The 15650-nt window shown below is 34.6% G+C and overlaps 1 protein-coding gene across 4 annotated transcripts in view; it reads left to right on the top strand.

The window, feature by feature from the left end:
- The window catches only part of LOC149792052 (semaphorin-5A-like), a 499542-nt gene that overhangs the window by 414489 nt on the left and 69403 nt on the right, over window positions 1-15650 (top strand). For all 4 annotated transcript variants that reach the window (XM_089970552.1, XM_089970548.1, XM_089970549.1 and 1 more), the window contains 5 exons: window positions 396-597; window positions 3716-3792; window positions 7806-7942; window positions 9492-9659; window positions 12375-12551. In XM_089970552.1, the coding sequence (XP_089826678.1) occupies window positions 396-597; window positions 3716-3792; window positions 7806-7942; window positions 9492-9659; window positions 12375-12551 (761 nt within the window). The remainder of the gene's footprint in view (window positions 1-395; window positions 598-3715; window positions 3793-7805; window positions 7943-9491; window positions 9660-12374; window positions 12552-15650) is intronic.

The raw sequence follows: 15650 nt of genomic DNA, 5'->3' as shown, positions 1-15650 counted from the left end.
TGCTACATGTCTGTAGCATGATGCTCCAGTGCTATACATTACTGTAAACTGTCACACTGCAGGCATCAATGCGTTATAACTGGAAAATTGTTAAAGCTATGTTAAAAATCCAAATCTCTCACACACACACTTTTATGATGTCTTGTTGGTCTTAAATGAAAATGATGCAGTCTGATCTCTTAATAATCTTGCTGTTGCTGTTTCTCCTGAAGTGATAATCCTGTCTGTATAGACTTTTCTGTCTGTATGGACTTTTCTGTCTATATGGACTTTTCTGTCTGTATGGACTTTTAGACTTTTGTGACATCTGGTTTGACCTAATCTAATCTCCAAACTAATGCATATTTATCTATTAGAATCTGATGTACATCAATTACTGTCTGACTTATTTACAGATGGACACATGTGGTTGTGGACAATGTTTTGGGGAAGAATGGAGTGACGTACAAAGTTCTCTTTGTAGCCACGGATGATGGAAAGCTGAAGAAGATGTTAAAATTGCCAAATGTTGAGGATGCCTGTCTCATTGAGGAAATCAAAATTGTGCCAAATGGAGAACCCAGGCCTGTTAAGGCAATGAAATTATACACAAAAGATGCAAGTATCCTTATTAAGTATTACTTTTCTACTGTCTCCATTAGGTGTAGTGCATTATGTTATGATGATGTCTGCCCATCCATCCATACACAAGCCCATTGATCTATCAGACCATCCATACATAATTCCATCTGTCTGCCTATCTATCTATACACAAGTCCATTAGTCGGTAAGTCCAACTGTTCTGTATTTCATTTCTGCACAATAATGAGTTCTTCATCTGTTTTATAAGGAGCTTGCACTTGGGGAAAGAAAAAGCCTAGCTATACTCAAAAGGTCAAAGGTCATATCACAGGGACAAAAGAAGGAGAACTGTTTCCATAAAATAACTTAACTTGTATGGGGGCGCTCACCAGATAATATATACTTTTGAGAGACTGACATATGTAAGGTGAAGTAGTTCGCATTTAAAACATGCACAATGGAGAGAATGTTGGCATACCTCTATGCTACATTAATGTAATGTGGATGATATTTCTTTTGGATATTGTACTTTTGGAAATTTTACATGATTTAAGCACACTGCTAACTAAAATGACTGCTCCCTTGTGTTAAAAAACCAGCCTGAATTAGTCTAAAGTACACTATACATAGCAGCTATTAAAATAGGGAAAATGAATTTTGCCAGACTAGACAATACCAGCTTCTGAAAGTGCAATGAATGAATTACCAAATATATAAAATGTTAAAAAAGTTATCGGCTCTTTTTTATACAATTTACCTCTGAAGTTCAGGAAGTGAAAATGACCAAGTAGAGCTAGCACTTTTTTGAAAGGTGCACATCTGAAGTAAGGCCAAGCTGTATACTCTATAACCCATATTACACCCATCAATCATACACCAAAATAAAGGGAATTAAAGGTTCTTTGCATTATACCTAAGACATACAAGGTCTTTTTTAAATAGCCAGTATAACCAGTGATGAAAGCCGGGAAAATTCTTTTTCTTTAAAATCCTAACCCTATGCAAAATGCGAAACTGTATATCGACACCTATGCCAGATATCTTGACCAAACTTTGTGAAGTTCTTGCATTTGATCAAAGATAAGAAATATATATATATATTGATTTTTGGGTCAAGGTCATGTGACTAAGAAGAATTTTGTTTAGTGTGATATGGGAGTTTTATATCACTTTTTATGGCAGGTTTGTGTCTTAGATAAGGAAGACACTGATTTATATTGGGATTTCAAGATCAAAGGTCAAGGTCAGAGGATCTCCAAGAAGGAAAATGGTTTCCACAACATAACTTAAGACAAATGCCACAAACCGTAACCAAATTGTGTGGATGGCTTGCGTTTAAAATCGGGAAGACACCATTCATTTCAGACTCAGAAGATCAAGTATCCAACTTATCAATGAGACTTTTGCATAAAATGAATATAATAATAGTGTTAACCATAAAAAAGGCATATAACAATTGTATAAACCATATAAAAGGCATATAACAATTGTATAAACCATATAAAAGGCATATAACAATTGTATAAACCATATAAAAGGCATATAACAATTGTATAAACCATATAAAAGGCATATAACAATTGTATAAACCATAAAAAAGGCATATAACAATTTTATAAACCATATAAAAGGCATATAACAATTGTATAAACCATATAAAAGGCATATAACAATTGTATAAACCATATAAAAGGCATATAACAATTGTATAAACCATATAAAAGGCATATAACAATTGTATAAACCATAAAAAAGGCATATAACAATTGTATAAACCATATAAAAGGCATATAACAATTGTATAAACCATATAAAAGGCATATAACAATTGTATAAACCATATAAAAGGCATATAACAATTGTATAAACCATATAAAAGACATAATAATTGTATTAGCAACATAAAAGGCATATGATAATAGTATTAACAATATAACAGGAATATGATAATGGTATTAACAACATGCCAGGTATATAATAATAGTATTAACAACATAACAGGAATATGATAATGGTATTAACAACATACCAGGCATATGATAATAGTATTAACAACATGCCAGGTATATAATAATAGTATTAACAACATAACAGGAATATGATAATGGTATTAACAACATAACAGGAATATGATAATATTAACAATATAACAGCATATAATAGTATTACTCATATAACAGGCATATACTAATAGTATTAACTGTACTACAGGCATAAAATAATATTATTAACCAAATAACAGACATATAATGTACCATTTACAATACTTTGTTATTATTAGTATTCAAGCTACGTGTTTAGATCAGTATTCAAGCTTTGTGTTTAGATCAGTATTCAAGCTTTGTGTTTAGGTCAGTATTCAGGCTTTGTATTTAGACAATCATTCAGACTTTGCATTTAGATGAGTATTTAGGCTTTGCATTTAGATGAGTATTTAGGCTTTGCATTTAGATGAGTATTCAGGCTATGCATTTAGATGAGTTTTCAGGCTTTGCATTTAGATGAGTATTCAGGCTTTGCATTTAGATGCATATTCAGACTTTGCATTTAGATGAGTATTCATGCTTTGCATTTAGATGAGTATTCAGACTTTGCATTTAGATGAGTATTCAGACTTTGCATTTAGATGAGTCTTCATACTTTGCATTTAGATGAGTATTCAGACTTTGCATTTAGATGAGTATTTAGACTTTGCATTTAGATGAGTATTCAGGCTTTGTGTTTAGACATTTATTCAGTCTTTGTGTTAAGATGAGTAATCAGACAATGTATTTAGACCAGTATTCAGGATTACTGCTGAGGCATCCACGCTCCATGAATACCTTTCTAGTTGTTATTTTTAGAACAAATATTGTTGCTGAAAAGTTTACAACTTTACCATTAGTCAGTACATTATCTTACACCAAAAACTTGAATTAGAATACTTAAGCAGGCAGCATGTTGAATTGTTTTACTTACTTAAGCAGGAAGCATGTTGAATTGTTTTACTTACTTAAGCAGGAAGCATGTTGAATTGTTTTACTTACTTAAGCAGGAAGCATGTTGAATTGTTTTACTTACTTAAGCAGGCAGCATGTTGAATTGTTTTACTTAGGTGGACAGGTATCGATTTACAAGAGATTTCTACTTAAACAGCATGCTTTTTATGTTTCAGGGGGCAATATTCATATCTACTTTCCAGCATATTTTGAAGTTCCCAGTCCATCGATGTGACAGATTCAAGGATATCGAGTTAGTATTGTACAATATTCAAAAGTATTGAGTTAGCCTTGTATAGTAGTCAAGGGTATTGAGTCAGTCTTGTATAGTAGTCAAGGGAACTGAGTTAGTCTTGCATAGTATACAAGAGTATTGAATGGGTATTGTATAGTCATAGACCAGAAAAGCTCATGGGATGATCTGCATGTTAGCACAAGTTTGTTAATAGTTTTGTTTTGAGCTACACATTTCCATCTTTTATATAATGTATTTATTTGTATGATTCCTAAACTACTTGGAGGATTGCAATGAAACTTGATACATATTCATCCCATGGTCTAGTTGGTCCAAAATGAAAATGGAATCCAATATGGCCACCATTTGTTATCACTGCTTCTCCTCAATGGATGGTCATATCAGCATTGGGTTTTCTCTCAGAGATTTCCTATGATGTCTAGCTGATCAAAAATGAAAATGGTGCTGATCTGACATCCAATATGTCTGCAACAGTAGCCATCTTGAAAATAATATTGCTACTCCCCCCTGACTGGATGGTCATATCAGCATGGGGCTTTCATTCAAAGACTCCATCTGCTGTATGGTTAGTCCTGTATGACAAGTATGTTGATCTCGCATCTACTATGGCCACCATGGCATCCATCTTGTACATCTTGTTTTTGCTACACATCTTTAACACAAAGTTTTATTGACATGGAGTTTTCACCAGAAGACTTCTTATGATGTCTAGTTAGGCCTAATTGAAAGTGGTGCCACTCCTACATTCAGTATGCTTGCTACAGTTACCAAAGTGGTGCCACTCCTACATTCAGTATGCTTGCCATAGTTGCCAAAGTGGTGCCACTCCTACATTCAGTATGCTTGCCACAGTTGCCAAAGTGGTGCCACTCCTACATTCAGTATGCTTGCCACAGTTGCTAAAGTGGTGCCACTCCTACATTCAGTATGCTTGCCATAGTTGCCAAAGTGGTGCCACTCCTACATTCAGTATGCTTGCCACAGTTGCCAAAGTGGTGCCACTCCTACATTCAGTATGCTTGCCACAGTTGCCGTCTTGAGAATATTGTTATTCCTAGGCCTCCTTAATATATGGTCTGTTTGGTTGGTCCTAAATAAAAATAGTTCTGCTCAGATGTTCATAATGGTTGCCACGGTAGCCATCTTGAAAAACTTATAACTACATCGGTATGAATCATCCTACTGGCATGGAGTTTGCACTGAAAGACTTCTTATGATGTCTAGTTGGTCCTAAATAAAATTGTGTCAATCTGATCTTCAATTGGCCATTTTTAAGACGTTGTTATCACTACTAATTCTAGATGGTTGCTCATGTCGATATTGCACTTCACCAGAAGACTTCTTATGATGTCTAGTTAGTCCTGATTGGAAATTGTGTGTATCACTCTTGTTATTGTTAATTCTCCAGAACAGAGAGTTATATGAACATGGGGTTTTCATTAGCAGACTTCACATAATCTCTTGTTAGGCCTAAATTAAAATGGTGCTTTTCTAATGTCCAATATGGCCACAATAATGGCCATGTTGAAAATGATGTTATCACTTTTAAGTGGAAGGTCATTTTGACATGGAGGTTTCATCAGAAGAGTTGTGTCAATTGGCCCTAATGAAAATGATGTTATCACTTTTAAGTGGAAGGTCATTTTGATGTGGAGGTTTCATCAGAAGAGTTGTGTCAATTTGGCCCTAATGAAAATGATGTTATCACTTTTAAGTGGAAGGTCATTTTGACATGGAGGTTTCATCAGAAGAGTTGTGTCAATTTGGCCCTAATGAAAATGATGCAAACTGGCCCTAAATATGGCCACCATGGTGGCCATCTTGACAATAATGTTATCTCTACTCCTCCTAGATGGATGGATGGATGGATGGATGGATATATTAAGATTTAACCAGTAGACTACTTATGATACATAGCTTATCTTAAATGAAAATGGTGTCAATCACACATCAGTTAAAATAGTGTCAATCACATTTAAGTTAAAATGGTGTCAATCACACATCAGTTAAAATGGTGTCAATCACACATCAGTTAAAATGGCATCAATCACACATCACTTAAATTGGTGTCAATATGCATCAGTTAAATTGGTGTCAATCACACATCAGTTAAATTGGTGTCAATCACACATCAGTTAAAATGGTGTAAATCATGCATCGGTTAAATTGGTGTCAATCACACATCAGTTATGGGTACCACAATGGTTGTCTTGAAAATCTTGCTGTCGCTACTAAATGGATAGGCATACTGAATGGGGTTTCAACCCATATGCTTCTAATGATGTCTACTTTATCTTAAATGAAAAATGATGTCAATCTGTCACCTGTCCACCACAGCAGCTCATTTAAAAATCTTGTTATTACTGAAGAACATCATGGATGGTTTCAACACTCAGCAGCTAAAAGGAAGAAATGGTCTCATCTTGAAATCCCTTCAATGGACTCTTGCTAGGCTGTTGTGGAGATACAGTTAGATTATGTTTTAATCAAAAGAACAGACAGAATTTCAAAGACAAAACTCAATAGCATTTAAACATTTTGGTTGCAAAATGTTATTAATTCATTCCACACAGTTTTATTCTGACTTTATCCCATCAAGATATCAGGTTTGATTTTGTAATCAGGTAAGACCAATCTGTGATTTTAATATTTTATACTGTGCAGTCAAATCTTCAAATCTGTCATACCCTGAGAAGTGAGAAAAGTGGTTTCTGAATACAAGTCAGTGCTTAATACAAGTCAGTGCTTAATAGGGTTTCATTTCATCAGTATCATGTTATATAAACCTTGAAGTAATGGCTGTTTAAGACAGTTGATTACTTAATACAGGTAACCTTTAATACAATTGAATACATAATAGAGGTAACCTTTAAGAATGTAGATTACATAATATAGGTAACTTTTAAGGCAGTTGATTACTTTTATACAGGTAATCTTTAAGACAATGGATTACTTCATACAGGTAATATTTAGGCAGTTGATTACTTAATACAGGTAACCTTTAAGACAGTTGATTACATAATCCAGGTAACATTTAAGACACCTGATTATATAATACAGGTAAACTTTATGACAGTTGATTACATAATGCAGGTATACTTTAATACAGTTGATAACATAATACAGGTAACATTTAAGACAGCTGAGTACTTAATGCAGGTAACATTTAAGACAGCTCAGTAAATAATACAGGTAACCTTTAAGACAGTTCAGTACATAATACAGGTAACCTTTAAGACAGTTCAGTACATAATACACGTAACCATTAAGACAGCTGATTGCTTAATCCAGGTAACCTTAATGACAGTTGATTATATAATACAGGAAACCTTTAAGGCAGTGGATTACATAATACAGGAAACCTTTAAGACACTTGAATACATAATACAGGTAACATTTTTTGACAGTTGATTACATAATACAGGTAATCTTCAAAGCAGGTTTGACTGTCCTTGAACTTTTTGATTAACCATAAATTTATAACTAATGAGTCAGCCTGAATATTTAATAATTCTTGGGGAAAATAAATCATTTAATACCGTATAATTTCTTTCTGTCTCCACACGAATTTACTCACAATTTCAGTTCCACTTCTGATTTCCTTTAAATGTTTAGGTTTTTATTACATACTTGTAAAAGGAAGGTGATGGTTGAAGATTGATTATGACAGATTTATAGAGAAGATTCCTAATCCCATCTGCTATAAACCAGCTTTTGTAGAATGGTTGCATAATTTGGTCCCAACAAGGCTGTTGTAATTTCATTTCAGTCTGTTTATAACAGGCACCAGTATAAACAACCTTCCACAGACTGGTTACATATTTTGGTCCCAACAAGACCGTGACAATAAACAACATATCTTCATGTAATGTTCACCACTAAAAACCTGTGAAATGTTTTGGTCCCAACAACATATGGATTAGGGAAGTTTTTTTAAATTATACTTGAACTGTTGTTGAGCTGCTCCATCAAGTCTTTTACCTTATGTTTTTGATTTGTTCTGCCTTCAGTCTGTGTCTGAATGCTAAGGACCCATACTGTGGCTGGAACACAGTGGATGGTAGTTGTGGACCTCCACCATCCAATCAGCCATCTGTACATTTCTGGATGCAGACCATAGATGGCTGCCCAGTTGTAGAGCACCCAGGTGAGTTATCTCCCCTAGTAGTTGCTAGGAAGATGTAATTTTGTACTAAACTCTTGATGTAAATGGTATTAATTGTGATTTCATGTCACCAAGAAATGTTAATTGTAAGAAGTTTGCATATTTTATTTAATTTTTCATGTGCAAAGTAAGATAAAATATGTCAAAAAAATTATTGTTTGTATCATAACTTGGTAAGACAAAATAAGGGATTATAACACAGTATGAAAAAAGAAGGGACCAGTCGTTGATGAAAGCTCCAGTAGATGTACATAACCTTCAGTATTACACATTTGCTTGTATACATGCTTATTGCATTATATTATGACTGTAAATCAAAGATAATAGACTGTGTAATTGTTTTAATTCTAAGAATGCTAGATGCCACAGTGGATGACTTAGTAACATCTAATCAAGAAGTCTTTTTTCAAGAAGTTTATGATTGCTTCTGTAAAAGAAAGCATGATTCCAGTCTATTTCATGCAGTTTCTCTCAGGATACTGGCTATAAAAATGACCATTTAGATTGACCAAAGCTTTCAGCAAATACAAAACAGTAATGAAATGGTAAATGGAAATTTAAAACTAGTACATACCATATTATTTAAATTGTAGAGATCTATATTTGAATATTATTTATAGTCTATTAAATTTAAATCCCAAATTAAAATAAAAATATAAGATGCAAAATGATTCACCTTTGGCATTTGATTGGCTGAGCTTGTTACCAGTCTAAAGACCATATTTCTAATCCAATTTTGGTTGCTGGAGTTTGTTACCACTCTGAAAATCATATTTCTGATTCTGTTTGATCAAGTTTGAAATATGTGCTATTAAAAAGTTCTCCAAGGAATTTGATCATCAGCATAATTATTAGGTGATCTTGCATCTGATTGGCTGTGTTTGCTACCACTAGAGGGAAATTTCTGATCTGATTTTTAGTGAGCTTGGTAATTAGCGTTTGTAATTGAGAAATTGCATAACAATCCTTTTTGGCTTGCATGGATCTCAGTCCTTACAAAACCACTGCTCACTGTTTACTCTCTGTCACTTGGATAAGTTTGTATTTCCAATGATAGGCACTTTTTAAATTGGGATTAGGCCTTAGAAAGTCAGTCTAGCTATGCCAAGAGACATAACTCATATATTGATCCTATGAAGGAATGATTAGACTGAGAGTGGTAACATCCCTTGACATAGTTAATGGCTTCTGTATTGAGCTGCAGAATTGAATATAAAATGCTAATAAGTGATAACCATCTCTGTTAAGAAAAAAAGAAAAGACAAGATTTAAAACATTTGAAATTTAAAGAGATATTGGTATATACTTATCACCTTAGCAAGGAATTTTAATATCAATATTTTACAATTGATGTTCATCCCCTTGATCATGTTTGATGTATTGTATTACCTGAGTCTGTGTGAGTGTGTGTGTGAGTGTGTGTGTGTGTGTGTGTGTGTGTGTGTGTGTGTGTGTGTGTGTGTGTGTGTTATGTGTGTGTGTGTGTGTTATCCTGACAAAGCATATAAAATATCTGACAAAATATCTTTAGTGGATGGAGGATGGTCGAACTGGACAGAGTGGACAAAGTGTACACAAGTAGGTGGTGACCCCACCACGGGTGATTGTTTGTGTCGATCCAGGTCATGTGACAATCCAAGGCCAGTATTTGGTGGCAGGAAGTGTTATGGTCCCAGCATTGAAGTTACTAACTGTACAAGTAAGATCTTTGATCAATATACATTTATTTTTCTAAACAGACTGAACAATGAATTTACAGAATTTAAAAATACAGTAGACTCATAATATCCAAATATCTGGTATTATCGGAAATAATCATCCATTCCTGGTGAAATTTGTTCTTTGCTTATATCTTATTTGCATCTTTTATCCAAACATCGATTATTAAAGTACACCCACATAATTGAAGTAATTCTGTGGTCTGAAATCCTCTAATCTTAGTGAAATTGACATGCATTATCCCAAGTGTGAAAACCGTCATGAACTGCATGTTTCATGTCTTGAATCGTGACAACTGTTGGACCAAAATTGTGAATATTGATTAAGTGAAAAGCGTTTTATTTTTATTGCTTGTCATTAATCCAGTGATGACATTTTTTTGATAACCCTGTTATTAATTCAATTAATGGCAGTAATTTTATGTAAAGTAAATTTGATAAAAGAAAACCAGAAAATCTTATTAACCTTACATTCAACTATATGTGCATTTTTTTAAAAAAACCTATAGGAAGTCACTTTGCTTACCACATTGCATATAAATCACCAAGTCCAAAGAAACTACAATTAAGAATGCTTTAGATGCATGTGACATTCTCAGCTCATACATGGGATTGTTGGAAAACATTAGTGGGCTGTAAGTAGGACTTGGCAAATATAATGATTATGCAATGAAAGATGATTTCAATAGAAATGTGCAAAGGAAATGTGCTTACAAGTTTCTTGGGACATGTTTCTTAAAAATGAAAATAAAAACAAGTGAATATTGCACGTAAAAAATAACATCAAATGAAAAACAAACTAACATATTAACTGATCCATCAGAGCTAAAATTTGATGTTGATCATTTTTATACATATTGATGATGATCATTTTTATATGTATTGATGATGATCATTTTTATATGTATTGATGATGATCATTTTTATATGTATTGATGATGATCATTTTTATACGTATTGATGATGATCATTTTTATATGTATTGATGTTGATCATTTTTATATGTATTGATGATGATCATTTTTATATGTATTGATGATGATCATTTTTATATGTATTGATGTTGATCCTTTTTATACGTATTGATGATGATCATTTTTATATGTATTGATGATGATCATTTTTATATGTATTGATGATGATCATTTTTATATGTATTGATGTTGATCATTTTTATACGTATTGATGATGATCATTTTTATATGTATTGATGTTGATCATTTTTATACGTATTGATGATGATCATTTTTATATGTATTGATGTTGATCATTTTTATACGTATTGATGATGACAAAAATCATTTTTATAAATATTGATGATGACAAAAATCATTTTTATGCGTATTGATGTTGATCATTTTTATACGTATTGATGATGGCAAAAATCATTTTTATACGTATTGATGATGACAAAAATCATTTTTATACGTATTGATGATGGCAAAAATCATTTTTATACGTATTGATGATGACAAAAATCATTTTTATACGTATTGATGATGACAAAAATCATTTTTATACGTATTGATGATGACAAAAATCATTTTTATACATACTGATGATGACAAAAATCATTTTTATATGTATTGACATTGATCATTTTTATATGTATTGATGATAACAAAAATCATTTTTATACGTATTGATGATGGCAAAAATCATTTTTATACGTATTGATGATGACAAAAATCATTTTTATACGTATTGATGATGGCAAAAATCATTTTTATACGTATTGATGATGACAAAAATCATTTTTATACGTATTGATGATGACAAAAATCATTTTTATACGTATTGATGATGACAAAAATCATTTTTATACATACTGATGATGACAAAAATCATTTTTATATGTATTGACATTGATCATTTTTATATGTATTGATGATAACAAAAATCATTTTTATACATATTGATGATGACAAAAATCATTTTGTCTATGTTGTATGCCATGCAGATTATTACAATGATGACAGTAATAATCTTCATTATTGTTTTTGTCTTTGTTTTACGTTATGCCAATGAAATGGCATCTTGGATATGTAATAACAAAGCAAAATACAAGAATAATGGAAATGGTTCATTGTTTTTCTTCTGTAAGATAGACTTGAGTATAAAATGTGGGTTTCATCTTATGTCATATATTAAAATTATGAGACTTGAATTTAAAATGTGGCTTTCATCTTATGTCATATATTAAAATTATAAGATAGACTTGAATATAAAATGTGGCTTTCATCTTATGTCATATATTAAAATTATAAGATAGACTTGAATATAAAATTGTAAGATAGACTTGAATATAAAATGTGGGTTCCATCTTATGTCATATACTAAAATTATAAGATAGACTTGAATATAAAATTGTAAGATGGACTTGAGTATAAAATGTGGGTTCCATCTTATGTCATAAATTAAAATTTTCATCAAGAGAAGATAAACAGCATTATGTAGGAATAGAAACTTATTTAACTTGATGTACACGTGCACCTGCTTGACCTTTGGTTATTTAAAGCGCGATATTATCCAAAGTATTCTTCTAGTCCCCCAGACTTCAGTATTAATCACTCTGACATTATATTCATTTATATTCTACTTGTATCTTTATCTTTCAGCTCATGGTCAGTGGACTGCTTGGTCAGCGTGGTCACAATTATATTCATTTAGATTCTACTTGTATCTTTATCTTTCAGCTCATGGTCAGTGGACTGCTTGGTCAGAGTGGTCACAATGCTCTCAAAGCTGTGGTTCCACTGCTGTGCAGTGGCGACAGCGATACTGTAGCAACCCCCCACCGAGATTCGGGGGTCGTGAATGTATGGGAGATCACAAGGAAGAGGAATACTGCAAGGGACAAAAACCATGCCCGAGTAAATATTAAAGTTTTGGATTACATATAGTTTGAGTAATATTGCAAGTTTTAAACATCTAGTTGTGTTTACAGCAGCGAAAGGCAAATGAACCACTACTGAATATGCTTGCTTATAAGACGACTCCGACTGCAAACTGCACAGATCCAGATCTGCCAGTGCATAATGCACTGGCAGATCTTCACATGTGCAGTTTGTTAGGAGTAATCAACAGAACAAACAGTGTAGACCCTGATCTGGAGGTGCATTCTGCTATGACAGATCTGGATCTTTGTTGTTTGAAGTTTGACTCGACTTAGCAGCAAGTAAATATGGTATTTTATACCTTGAGATAACTTTTTTTATGAAGTTCAGATGACATGAGTTGACAGGATTTGACATTTTTAATGGTTCATTATTCCCTTACTATAATGCCATTTAAAGCTGCCATATAATTACCTTATTAAGGATCACTTTATAATGAGGGAATATTGTACACTAATTTATTGACATGCCTTAGATGGGCTTTAAGGTTTTTATCTGTTTATGTGGGTTTTAATGGGTACTTTGAATGCATTTTTGGTTTTATCATGCTGAAGAAGTGGCAGCTAAGTGCTTTTCTCAAGCAAGAATACACTGAGGCAGCCAACCCAATGAGTCTGACACTGCCAATTGACTTGAGAATACACTGACGCACCCAACCCAATGAGTCTGACACTGCCAGTTGACTTGAGAATACACTGAGGCAGCCAACCCAATAAGTCTGACACTGCCAATTGACTTGAGAATACACTGAGGCAGCCAGCCCAGTGAGTCTGACACTGCCAGTTGACTTGAGAATATACTGGAGCAGCCAACCCAATGAGTCTGACACTGCCAGTTGACTTGAGAATACATTGAGGCAGCCAAACCAGTGAGTCTGACACTGCCAGTTGACTTGAGAATACACTGAGGCAGCCAACCCAGTGAGTCTGACACTGCCAGTTGACTTGAGAATATACTGGAGCAGCCAACCCAGTGAGTCTGACACTGCCAGTTGACTTGAGAATACACTGAGGCAGCCAAACCAATAAGTCTGACACTGCCAATTGACTTGAGAATATACTGGGGCAGCCAACCCAGTGAGTCTGACACTGCCAGTTGACTTGAGAATACACTGAGGCACCCAACCCAATGAGTCTGACACTGCCAGTTGACTTGAGAATACACTGAGGCACCCAACCCAATGAGTCTGACACTGCCAGTTGACTTGAGAATACACTGACGCACCCAACCCAATGAGTCTGACACTGCCAGTTGACTTGAGAATACACTGAGGCACCCAACCCAATGAGTCTGACAATGCCAGCTGATTTGAGAATACACTGAGGCAGCCAGCCCAATGAGTCTGACACTGCCAGTTGACTTAAGGATAAATGGAGGCAGCCAACCCAATGAGTCTGACACTGCCAGCTGATTTGAAAATACACTGAGGCACCCAACCCAATGAGTCTGACACTGCCAGCTGACTTGAGAGTACACTGAGGTACCCAACCTGATGAGTCTGACACTGCCAGCAGATTTGAAAATACACTGAGGCAGCCAACCCAATGAGTCTGACACTGCCAGTTGACTTGAGAATACACTGGGACAGCCAACCCAATGAGTCTGACACTGCCAGTTGATTTGAGAATACACTGAGGCAGCCAGCCCAATGAGTCTGACACTGCCAGTTGACTTGAGGATAAATGGAGGCAGCCAACCCAATGAGTCTGACACTGCCAGCTGATTTGAAAATACACTGACGCACCCAACCCAATGAGTCTGACACTGCCAGCTGACTTGAGAATACACTGAGGTACCCAACCCAATGAGTCTGACACTGCCAGTTGACTTGAGGATAAATGGAGGCAGCCAACCCAATGAGTCTGACACTGCCAGCTGATTTGAAAATACACTGAGGCACCCAACCCAATGAGTCTGACACTGCCAGCTGACTTGAGAATACACTGGGGCAGCCAACCCAATGAGTCTGACACTCTTCCATGGAGGGAGCAAACCCAATGAGTCTGAGATTGTACCACCTGAGCTACTGCTTCTGTCTGGGGTTTAAGGGAAACATTTTGTTTTCACAGATGGGGTTTAAGTGGGTCCTGTTGCCTCCACAGGTAGAGTTGAAGTGGATAAAGTTTTCTTCACAGATGGGGTTAAAATGGATCTTATTGTTTCCACAAATGTGTCTGAAGGGGATAATGTTGTCTTCATGAATGAATTCAAAGGGGATCCTGATGTCTTCAGAGACAGAGATAAAGGGGGATCATTGTTCTCTTGACAGATGGTATTTCAGAAGATCCTAAATTTCATTAATGGGATCAAAGTAAATCTTGTTGTCTTCACATGTGTTTAAATGGGATCCTATTGTCATCATAAATGGCTTGAAGGAACTCTTGTTGTCTTTACAGATGGAATTTAAGGAGATCCTAAATTTCACAGATGGCAACAAAGTAATTCATTTTGTCTTCACGTATGGGGTTGATGGGAATCCTGTTGTCTTCATAGATGGTTGTCAAAGGGGTCTTATTGTCTTCATTGATGGGGTTGAGGGATCCCTTGTTGTCTCCACAAATAGACCTGAATCTTATATCCCCCCATATCCCCATGTGTCTGCCCCATTCCCCATCCCCCATATCCCCATGCGTCTGCCCCATTCCCCATCCTCCAATATCCCCATGTGTACATCCATATGTCCTATATGCCACATATTGTGTTTCTGTTTATTGGCTTTTGAAGAACATAAACTGAAACTAATTTCCATATTAATATCTTTATTGTAAATGTATAGATGGAGAAAAAAAAATTCTTGCAATTTCATCTTTCACTTTTAGCAATTTTCAGTTGTATTTATTTAGATCACATATATTATTACATTTACAAAAAACTTGCCGAAAACTGGGCACTTGTTGCTCTGTAGCAGTGACCTACAAAGAATAATCAGATCAGGATCTAGTCTTTCTGGTAAGGCCACTGCTACAAAACAAGATTTACCATTTTTCAGTGATGTAAGTGATCCTACATAATGATTGAATCTACATGAAAGGTACATTTTTAGTGAATATTTATAAGTAAATTAGGCATATATTC

Source organism: Sinohyriopsis cumingii, chromosome 9 (assembly GCF_028554795.1).
Source record: "Sinohyriopsis cumingii isolate HCF-2022 chromosome 9, ASM2855479v2, whole genome shotgun sequence".
NCBI classification, from domain to species: domain Eukaryota; kingdom Metazoa; phylum Mollusca; class Bivalvia; order Unionida; family Unionidae; genus Sinohyriopsis; species Sinohyriopsis cumingii.
Note: the sequence above shows the minus strand (reverse complement) of the source record. Positions and strands in the feature narration are given on the sequence as shown.